Here is a 12,198-nt window from a genome sequence, read left to right as displayed (position 1 = left end):
CCCCCGGGAGAATACTCACTCCGGCCCCAAGATCCAATAACGTCCTAGACATTTGAAAATCACCTACTTGAATGTTATTTAAGGGTGTTCCCAGATTTTGAAGCTTAGGAGGGAGGTCTCCTTTTAAAACCGTACTTACCCGCTCGGTTAAGTATACCCGTTTAGGCACTTTTTGTTGCCTCTTTTGAGTGCATAATTCTTTTAAAGATTTTGCATAAGCGGGTACTTGTTTTATTGCTTCAAGTAAAGGTAAATTCACTTTAACTTGTTTAAACACTTCCCACATTTCCTCCTTTTGAGAACCCCTTTTTAAAATTACATTTTTCTTAATTTGACATGTGGTCCACCCCATTGTTACACTTGTTGTTGCGGTTGAAAGTTGGATCCATACCCAAACTACCCTTGAATCCTCAACTGATTCCCATCAACCCCGCTTGAATATCTTTCTTCGAACTCTTCATACCCTTCATTGCCATCACCATACCGTGGCCCACCAAACAATTACGGGCTCGATCTCAGACCCGATGGAATATGAGTTATGGGTGGGTCTTGGGTAAATGTGTATGGTTGTTGATAAGGTGGATTTTGTTGAGATTGGAAAGAGGATTGTTGTGGTGAGTTTGATGATTGTCCTTGCATAGGCATGAAAGTTGTTAAGGGTGGAAGGTTAACTGGTGGCTGGAAATTGAACACGGTTGAAGTAGGTACACTTGTAGAGATTGTAGTGGTAACGGGTTCAGTGGATGATGAGTTTTGTGAATTTATGGGTGGTGGCATTGGCGGTACAGTTTGTTCCGAAGTCATGATTGTGGTGTTAGTTGTTTAACCTTTTGTGCTTGGTGACCCAATAACCTTGTTCTCCCTTTGAAGAATCCGATTCTGACGAAAGGTTCTCTCGATTTCAGGATCAAACGCTAACGGTGAGGAAGACCGAGAGTGTCTTGTATGAATATACCTGTAAGTACCTGCACACTAGCACAATCCGCGTAAAATTGACAATAACAATTAAACAAAAACTACCAAAATAACACACGTTGCGCACTACTCCTCGGCAACGGCGCCAAAATTTGACCAAAGATAAACCAATTACAACTAAATAGATAGTGGTAAATGGGTATCAAACACGAGGAGTTTGTGGAAAATGTGTTAACAAGTAGCTTAAACAGAAAATAGAATTAAACTAAAATTGTATAAAAGTAAATTCAGATTTGATTGTTTGATTTTAGATTAACTAAAATAAAATAAAACACTTGCAAAACAACTATTGAGATTTGTAAACAGGTTAAATGAAAGCGATCATCCTAGATTTCAGGTTTAAATCAACACTAATGTTCATGCTTACTAGAAAGAACCACCTAGACATAGTTCATGTTTGTTTACTTGTTTGTGATAAAAGAGAACTAAGTACTTGGATTAACAAAATGCAAGGTTGTTACCCGATAATCAATTGACTAATATTTAACCCTAATTCTTCCCATGATATCTCAATTGCCAATGACACCAAGAATGTATGGTTTAAATCATGATCAAACACAAGCAACAATTTACAAACAATTAATCAAACACCATAACAACTCAACAAACATTGCAAAGTCATTATTCTAGAAATCAAAGCATAACATAGTGTATCAATTAAACCCTACATCCAAGATGATCACCAAGAGGAATTAGCCACTCAAGGTCTGAGAAATCAACATAATATCAATTGTATGTAACATCAAACGAATTAAAATGTACCAAACAATGATTACCAATCCCAAGATGTTGTTCTTCACCCTCAAAAATCGTCTCCAAATGTTTCTTGATGAAAAGATAATGAAAAGATTAGCCAAAACGACCAATTAAACCCAAAAGACACCTGCTGTTAAGACATGGACCGTGGTCCACGGTCTGGACAGTGGGCCATGGTTCCCATAAAACCCACGGTACGGTGGGTTCTGCCAGATTTGCTTCAGGTGGACCGTGGTCCACGGTCTAGATCATGGGCCACGGTGGAGCTCGCTTTCGTTTCTTGTTTTCTTCGTATCTCTCTCGTTCCAGCTCCATTTTCTTCACCATTTTCGCCTATGTTCTCATAACTCCATTCTCTAGCTTTTCAGACCTGCAATCACACAATATAATGTAGTATTCCAATTCCTTGAAATTAAACATAAACGCATGCGATTTAGTTAGAATTACTACACTTAAGGGTGGCTCTATGATCCACCCGTCAGGTGAACATGAGCTGGCTTTGGGATGAATTTTCAGTCACATTCTTGAACTTGTTTCTTTCTTCATATGCCTTTAAACGTCCAACCACATCTTCAAACACCATTATTTCGATGTCTGCGAGTAGCTCCATCAAAGAAACAACATGTAAATATTTATCCGGTATAGAGTTCAAGAATTTTCTTACCAAAACCTCTTCTTCAAGTACCACTCCCAAGCTCTTATACTTTGATTGTACTCCACCCAACTTCGCTGCATAATCATCAATACTTTCTGTCTCCCCCATCTTCAATCCATCTAACTCGGCTCTTAGCATTTGAACACGAGCTTTCTGAGTTCTTTCTGCACCAAGATAACGAACTCTTAACACTTCCCAAACATCTTTCGGTTCTGAATTGGCCATCTGAAGCATCACGTCTTCAGGTAGGCTTTGGAAGATAATACCTAAGGCCATAAACTTCTTTCTTTCTTCAATTCCTATCCCCTTTTCCTTATCAATCGCATCATGCAAACCGTTCGCACCCAATATAATTTTCACCATAACCGACTATGATGCGTAGTTGGTCGAAGTTAACTTCGGTGCTTGCAAAACAAAACCACCTATTGATTCTTTCACTATTCCTGAACTTCTTGGAGTCGCTTCTTTATCACCGGCCATAACTCAACTCGATGATCAAATTATTCTTTGATATCTTTCTAATCGAGAAGGGCAGGAAAAAAAAAACAAAGCAACACAATTTCTTTTGCCTCCTCTTGGTCGATGAACACAGAAAAATATTGTGCCTATGATTTGACTTTAAGTATCATAATAAGACAAGCAATGGTGTTAATTAATTCACACAAAATTTTCAAAAAGAACACACGTGGTGTATAATTGGCAGCTAAAAACAAAAACTAAAACTTTCTGGACACTGTGAATTTCAATCTCTCCCAAAAGAATATATTCTCACTCCTTTAACTTCTTGGTCAACGAACAAATTAAAAAATAATCGACTTCTCTAACTTGTGATGTAACGAGGGGATTGTAACTCAACCGAACAAAGATTTCAAGAAGGAAACCCACGAACTTCTACGAACAACGAGCCTAAGCTCTGATACCAATTGTTGGCCCAGACGGATCAAACAATCAGATCAAACACACAAACAAACAAGCGAACACGATATATTGGGGTGACAACCCTCGACTCTTTTCATATAACCAAACGAACTTATCAAACAAGCATAACTTCACGAACATACAAGGAGAAGAGACTTCTCTTGACTCTCTCAAATAAAAATAATAATCTAAAACCTATTTATAGACCTACTAAACTTGCTCTCCAAAACAAATCTAACTTTGAAAACAAAGCAAACTTATTCTAGAATAATCCATATTAAAATAAACTTAAAAAACAAACTCTCAACTTTATTAATAATTCAAGATTATTCTTCATTCCCTTCATTTCAAATTGAAGATATTTAGAAGGAAAACATTCAAACACAAGTCATTCCTACATTCCACAAACGCCGTACAAAGAAGAATTGTAGAACAGAATGAGTAGAACTTGTTGATCTCGTACAATCAATATTTGTTCATGAGAGATTATTAGATACGATGCAAATTCCACTGAAAAATAAAAACAAAAACTTTTCATAGGTTGTAGTGTGGTACAATGATTTTTAAAATGCGAAAGAATTAAACGTGATTTTAACGGAGAGAATTCCATTTACATATCCAATTCAACAAAAATTCCTTAAACCAAACAGGTCTTGTAATTATAAAACTTTAGCACTAAACTTGTAAGTTATGTTAGTTGTTCCTAACAGGTTCCGACTACTAGGCGAACATCTCAATTTGCTTCTGGAACTGAGATGGATATCCCCATCCACCTTTGTATGTTTTTCCATTTTATCAGGAATCAATTATTCACCGAATGCGTAGTTTGATATATGGATGTTTAAAGAGCTAGCGGAGTCGAATGAACTATGGATGCTTAGCGCCGCATTATTAATAATCAGTTATTGTGCAAAACCATGTTACCGATCCCTCCACATTGTCTTTATATATGTCACACTATGAAAAGATAGAACCAACATTCTACATATGTTCTCAGAAACACTTTATAGCAGATCTTATAAAAAGAACCGAAATGAACATCTGAAGGCGGTAATGATCATATAGCTGCAAGGAACGCATACCAATTAGCAACCGTCCAGTGAAGGAAAAGAACTGCTGAACACATTTCCATAAATGCCCATGTAGAGTGCTATCAAAGTTCATTACAACAATGATTAAATATCGGATGGATACTTGTAGCAGTCCCTCAACTTCAATATGCTTTCAATAGTCTAATCATTCCTGCAATTCACTTATTATAATTACAATCAGAGTTCAATAACAAATTAACACCTTGGTGGTCTCCACTATGGGTGTGCATGAAGCCGAAAAAACCAATCAGAGACTTAAATAACCAAACCCAAATAATAGCCGACCATTTTACGTTTACATAAAAACCGAAATTTTGGTTCAGATTCGGTTTTGCATGTAATTAAAACTAATAAAACTGAACCAAACAGAATTTATGAACTTGTATTTTGACTGTTAAATAATATATATGAGTTTAATAAATAGTGAATTTTAATTAATGAATTGCATTATTTTGGGCCAATTTTTCTGCCCATAATTTCTGTTATAAAAACTGCCAGAAAATACAGAAATATGTATACACCAAACCAGAACTTGACATTATATTTTGATAAAATGATAAATTATTTAGTTTCAAACCTTGAATCTCTTCGATCGCGTATTGTTTTCTGAAAAGCGGGGCGCATGTGATTGATATCTAGCAGACTCACTTCTATAACTGTAAGCTGCAGCTTTTGGCGTTGACCTACTGGTTTCTTCATTTTGACTTCTAGCATTTCTAAATATGCCATCTTTATCCCAACTCACCTCATAATCAGCCTTTAATCGTGATCCTTGCTATAATAAAAACGTATAATAAGATTAACACATAATTTATTAGGTATTTGCAATAATTATAACACGAATGCCGCATTCTGAAGTAATTGTATAGCAAACATAACTTTCAAAAAAAAAAAGTGGTAATCTCATATATATCCCCTACAAAACTTGGCAAATATCATATATATCCAAGTTAATTCTATATATATGATAATGATACTTTGATTATTTATAGGAATATATGTGATATTTAGAACTTGGTTTAGAAGCATATGATATTTAACAATTTTTGCAGAGATATATGATGTTCAGAACTTGATTACAATAGATATGATATTTAGCAAGTTTGTAGAGATATATATGAAATTATCCCAACAAAAGAGTGAACAATATCAAGTTATTAAAAAATTATAATAACAAAAGGAAAGGAAAGGAAAATGAGTGTCTACCTTTTGCAATGACCTCCCACATAACACTTTTAAGGCCTTAGAAAATTCCTTATGATCCTCAAATCGAACCACGATCTTACATAGGAGACCACGAACTATGTCTTCATCATCTTCATCTGCATCATTCCCGATACCGTCATCTTCTGCGACATCAAGATTCCTGTTATAAATAATTGTCAGAATATAAATTTATCAAATGAACGTTGCATGTATGTGTATTAAAAGAGTGATTTAAGCATTAAACATGTTTTAAGATACATTCAGATGAATTCATAAATATGCATCACATGATTTAAAAAACAGGTTGAAAGGGTTTAGCTTAATCATAAATTTGAATTAAAGTAAACCACACAGACCAAATTACACCTACACATACTTCTTTTAAAACATGAATGAAAGTGAATAAGTCATTTTAAGAAGAAAAACAGTGGACTTACAGGTGGTTAAGCCCTAACAATTAAATTTTTCATTATTTTAGGGTTACGACCACGGGTATTTTACTCATTTCGTATACACTTGACAAAAAAGGTTAATGTTCATCCATTCCAGGGACCAATAGTGTTATGCTCGTGCAAACAATTGGTCTAATTTTAAAACTTAGGGACTAATGTTTCAATATGGCTAAACCATACAAACCATCCATGTAACTAATTCAAAAATTAATGCAGCAAGTATATTTGGAAATGAGGCGTAGTTACATGCCCTGAATTTCATGTTTAGTTGTAACCTGTAACTTCACGTACCCTCCAAAATTAAATTATATTATCTATAGTCAAGTCGTGAAATGCAGTAAATTGCCACACAGGAAACAGAACTGTAAGATTTTAGCACCCAAGAAACAGATCCTAACGAGAATAAAGTTCACAACTTTGTTAACATGGTAGGAAAACATCAACCATCATAAGAGTATAAGACATTGGAAAAAGTAAAAATTTTTTAACTAGACATATTTCTAATCATACAACTGCTAATTAAATCATTTAACGAACGTAAAAGCCAAATCACATTGATTGCGTGTATGATACAATAATTGTATAAGAATACAGAGGCACACGCATACCTGATTTTTCCTAAGGCAGAAAAAATAGTATGAGTAACCAACATTGAAGGCTTAGACGAGACTCTTGTCTCGGCGAACCAGCGGGAGGGAACACCTCTCAGCACAATCGTGTCGGGGTCCCGTTTTCTACCTCTTGAATGCCCTGTTCAGTAAAGAAACATTAATAATACCCATTGCATTCAAAAGGGAAATTAATTATCAGGCAACATATACTTATCACGATCAGACAATTGTTTTAAAAAGACCAACCGGACCCGAAAACTGAGTAATAGAAATCAACCTCTATCAAATGCAGTAGAATTGAGGTCCTCCCAGTCTTTCCTCATCAGATCAAAATCATCCGACTTGGGAAGCTCGACGCTCAGCCTAAACCTAACCCCAGCCAAACTCAATTCAATTCCATCCAACTTACCAACCACCGTTTTCTTCCACTCACTATCCTGTTCAATCTTACTTAGAATGGTTAAATCGCGAATGAATAGAGTACCGCTTGCGACGGGATCATCGCGCTTGCGTTTGTTGGCGTCTTTGAACTTGCGAATGCGGAGGTCGTCGTCGGGAAAGGTGAGGGAGAAGGAGGAGTTGAGGAAGTCGATCAAGGAGGACTTGAGCTGCCAGTCGTCGAGGGGTTTGACGGAGGCGTCGGAGCGGTGGACGGTGAGGTTGAGTTTGAGGCGAGGGACAGCCCCGACTCCAGCTCTAGGGTTTCGCTGGGGAGAAGGGACTCGCTCTTGCTCATCTTGTCTTGTGTTGTCACTTAATTTATTTATGGGGCATTTATAAATATACATTTTCATGCTTTGGCTGTTGTAACTATGTCATAACATATAACATGTTATACTATTTTTTCACTAGCTTTTGAATCCGTGTATTACACGGGTTTTGTCAAATGATAAAGATAAATAAGTTCTGTTATTTCAGTTGTGATTCTCAAAATACTTCTGAATTAATTTAATGTAGACTTAATGGAAAAAACAAAAAGGATTAACAAAAAGTACTAAAATAGCATATTTTGGAAACACCGGGTGTTGATTTGCAAGAAATTTTTAAAAAGATACTAAAATTGTGTAGTTGGTTAAACCTTAGGTATGAAAATGACACTTGATTCAATGATGAATATAATCCACACTATCTTATAACCCATTTGACAAGTTTTGACTCATGACCCATGAATTGTTAGAATGAATGAGATAAGATATTAGGAATTAGGTGAAATGTGGGCTTGACACCTAAGCTTTAACATTTTCTTTTATTAGTATTGTAAGATTGTAAGATAAGATTGGACCTCCTCTTCACTAGGTCACATGCACTTTCAGTTTTCCCTTTTATTGCAATAAGAAGAGAGAGAGCGGCGGTGGACCTCAACCGCAACAATGACATGGACCCTTACCGGCTGCGACGCTAGCCACTCAACCATTGCCGCACATCGAATCTGTGATCTGAACATTCCGGTAGCAACTGTGTCAGATTACCCTGTTTCGACGAGGACGAGGTGCCTTTCTTGCCCTTCCTAGAACTGCGCTTGCGATTTCACAAACCCTTCTCTTCATTCTTCAAGGTGAAATTTATCATTTCACCTTGAAGAATGGAGAGAAGGAGTTGTGAAATCTGCAATCGCAGTTCCAGATATGGCAAGAAAGGCACATCGTCCTCGTCGGAACAGGGTAATCTGACACAGTTGCTACCGGAATGTTCAGATCACAGATTCGATGTGCAGTGGTGGTTGAGTGGCTAGTGTCGCAGGCAGCAAGGTTTATGTCATTGTTGCGGTCGAGGTCCACCGCTGCTCTCTCTCTCTTCTGATTGCAATGAAAGTGAAGGAAAACTGAAAGTGCGGGTGACCTAGTGGAGGGGAGGTCCAATGAAAGAAGAGTACAACATCTTATGCCAAAGTTACAACAACCAAATCTTCAACTCTCCTGAAAATGTATATATATAAATTTGTTTTTTTTGCTATTTATTAGCATAGCCTTTCATTTGCAGAATACCAAAAGATGGAGATAATAAAATCTGTTGCCGAGCATGCTAAGGTTGGTACAAATCAATTGCAATATAACTTTTTGTAATGAACATATGTTTTCATCTTCACACTTTGTGCTTGAAATTTTTTAATGCAGTTAAAATTAAAGTGGACGTGGGCTTTAGTAATAGTATTTGTAAGGTTAAATTTGAAAGGGTTAATAAGAGAATGATATTAGTTGTGGTTGTTTTTTGTGTGTTGTAAGTTGTAACAGTTATGCAAACGCCCACGGAATAGAACAATTATGTCATGCCCCATAAATTTATTCGTGACATTCAAATTGACTGCCCTCCCATTGTGTGTGTGTGGGGGGGGGGGGGGTCAAAATACTAGCATATATACAATTTTGGGAGCAAGTGTGCTTCATGAGTTGTACACTATGCTGCTAATGTTATAACTAGGATATCATCTAACTTGATGCATTACTAGTTGTAATATGTGTTGGTCAGGTTGTACAACATTTATTGTGTTTGCTGACCTCAACCCACTTCTCATTTGTAATGGCATCTGTCCCTCCATCCCACCTGTCTCTTTTTTTCCGCTTTGTGTTCACCTTCTTCACTTCCAATCAAATCAACCTACCTTTCTCTAAAATCCTATAGTTCGTGCGATTTTCAGTTTTCGTTGCCATACCTCTTTGTTGCCTAATGAAGAAACATGAAATGGATCTAACCTGACCCATGACGATGTTCCCTAGTCTTCAAGATGAACGAACCACGACTTTGTCTTCTTCTCCAGTTGCTCGAGATCTGCCATGGAACAGTGGGGGTGTGGAGGTGACTGCTAAGAGTTTCCTCTTGTTTACATACACAAAAATATGTGGAGGCCAAGTGTCCAATAAGGGATCCCCAAATGAGAGATGAAGACCCCTTATATAGAAACTCCATTTCTACCATCATGAAACCCTAACCTTAGTGGGCCAAGCCCGGTTAGGGGCTACCTCCACAACCCCCCAGCCCACTGGGCATTAGTTAGCAAACAATAATAATATAACAAATATAATATAAAACACAATAAGTAAAAGGTCGTACTGGGTATTTAGGACCCTACCTCTACAAGTCCCCCAGTCCAGGGCGGCTCCTTGGGCGTGCAAGCGGTTAGGTGGAGTTCTGGACTTATTAGGAGTGCTTGTATGGTTTTTCCGACCCGGTACTTCCCAAATGTATTTTTTGCATGTCTACTTTGCTTCGGGTTGTAAGATGTTTAAAATTATAATGGCCTATTTAGGCGTAACAGAGCACGTTCGGTGTGTGGAGCGCGTCCAACCTTATACTCGGCGCGAGCCGTATGTTTTGCATTAATATAAGCAAGCATTTAATAATATTTTGTGCAATTTTTTCATGCAAATCTTATATACTAAAACTTTTCGTTTTGCTTTATTTTGTTTGTTATACAAACCAAAATCAATATAGGCAAAAAAGTTTGAGATTGCTGTAAAAACTTGTGAAGTAATTCACTTACTTGAGGAAGTTGTAACCAAGCATGTGCTATTGCTAGCGTTCTGCGATTTGGCTGCAAGGCTTCCACACCTCTGACGCGAGTGTTCCGCGACTTAGTTGCAAGGATTCCACGCCTCTGACGCGAGTGTTCCTTGGCCGTATGGGTTTATAAGGATTCCCAACCTTTAAGTTCGATGCGTAGCCGTATGGGTTTATAAGGATTTCCAACCTTTAAGTTTGGCTCATAGCCGTATGGGTTTATGAGGATTCCCATCCTTTAAGTTTGGCGCGTAGCCGTATGGGTTTATGAGGATTTCCAACCTTTAAGTGTGGAGCATAGTCGTATGGGTTTATGATGATTCCCAACCTTTGAGTTTGGCGCGTAGCCGTATGGGTTGGGATTTAAGTTTGGCGCGTAGCCGTATGGGTTTATAAGGATTCCCAACCTATATATTTGGATGTCTTCCATCCTTAGGCGAATTATGGGATGTGCCAACCTAATATTCGGCGCGTAGCCGTGCGGGTTTATGAGGATTGCCAACCTATATATTCGGATGTCTTCCATCCTTAGGCGAATTATGAGGTGTGCCCAACCTAATATTCGACGCATAGCCGTGCGGGTTTATGAGGATTCCCAACCTATATATTCGGATGTCTTCCATCTTTAGGCGAATTATGAGGTGTGCTCAACCTAATATTCAGCACGTAGCCGTATAGGTTTATAAGGATTCCCAACCTATATATGCGGATGTCTTCCATCCTTAGGTGAATTATGAGATGTGCCCAACCTAATATTCGGCGCATAGCCGTATGGGTTTATAAGGATTCCCAACCTATATATGCGGATGTCTTCCATCCTTAGGCGAATTATGAGGTGTGCCCAACCTTATATTCGGCGCGTAGCCGTATGGGTTTATAAGGATTCCCAACCTATATATTTGGATGTCTTTCATCCTTAGGCGAATTATGAGGTGCCCAACCTATATATTCGGATGTCTTCCATCCTGGATGGTTTCGCGACTTGGCCGCAAAGATTCCATGCCTCTGATGTAACACCCCGACCGATGGCGGATTATACATCGGGGCGCCACGTATTGTTTCATTACTCGTGACACTATTTGGGTGTCAATATTTAATAAATACATTTTCATTGCGCACGCGCAGAACACAAAACGTAAAGTAACATAAATCATATCATAACTTAAAATATTCAAATAACATAATTTGTCTTGTTACATTTTTATCTAGGTCCAAAGAAAAAGAGAACATCCTACGTGTCCTTGAGATTCCCAAAAGCAGCTACAGCAAACCTGAACATGTGTTAAAATAAAACGTCAACACTTGCGTGTTGGTGAGAAATCAAGTTTAATAGATATAAATAGATAATAACAAACACTGTGCGCAACATGTGCGTAACTGGGGTTTAACATAGGGTGTAATCAGATTGTGATCAAGCCTAAATAGATCATAGCTCATAGTTCAATCCGTGCTCCCAATCGAGCAGAAAAACGAATAATCATACGTGCATGTGTAAACAAAACAAGAAAACCGTAAACGATAGGTCTCCCGTGTTCATCTAATGGATCCATGAAAACTTCGGAATAGGCCGAACAAAGCGGTTAATGACTCACACATACAAATAAACAGCCAAGTAAACGTCCATAACACATGGGGTTTTGCGCACATAAATTTCATAAACAAGTTTAAGACTCAAGTTGTAAGAACACATGAACATCCCAAAACGTTAAAAATAAAAGGGGATTAAGTACGAGATTACTCACCTGAAAAAGGTGTGTTGAAAGATAATGCAAGAACCAACTTTTAAACAAGCACAAGTTAACCTATAAATAAGAGGTTATTGGTTGGTTTTTATGTCTTGAATATATGCAGTAAGTATCGATTTTTGTTAGATAAACAAATTAAAACAAAATATATATATATATTTATAATTACCGAGATCTGAGCAGAACAGAAGAGAAGACGGAGGCAAGAGAGTGGTGGCGCTGCAGAGAAACTAGGGCAAAGAGCAAAGGGAGAGAGATTTGGGGAGTGTTTAAGTGTAGTGTGTGTAGTGTTAA

General features: G+C 37.6%; 1 protein-coding gene across 1 annotated transcript; it reads right to left on the bottom strand.

The window, feature by feature from the left end:
* Positions 1-4,361: 4,361 nt before the first annotated feature.
* On the bottom strand, positions 4,362-7,452 carry LOC143633350 (uncharacterized). Its single transcript, XM_077101671.1, has 5 exons — positions 6,942-7,452; positions 6,662-6,803; positions 5,602-5,761; positions 4,973-5,170; positions 4,362-4,454 (listed from the first exon to the last, which is right to left on the bottom strand). The coding sequence occupies exons 1-5, from the start codon at positions 7,450-7,452 to the stop codon at positions 4,362-4,364; spliced, it is 1,104 nt and encodes a 367-aa protein (XP_076957786.1).
* Between the last annotated feature and the right edge of the window lie 4,746 nt (positions 7,453-12,198).

Source organism: Bidens hawaiensis, unplaced genomic scaffold (genome assembly GCF_021521415.1).
Source record: "Bidens hawaiensis isolate Kalapana, Puna unplaced genomic scaffold, B.hawaiensis_p1.1 tig00006693_1, whole genome shotgun sequence".
Taxonomy (NCBI): domain Eukaryota; kingdom Viridiplantae; phylum Streptophyta; class Magnoliopsida; order Asterales; family Asteraceae; genus Bidens; species Bidens hawaiensis.
Note: the sequence above shows the minus strand (reverse complement) of the source record. Positions and strands in the feature narration are given on the sequence as shown.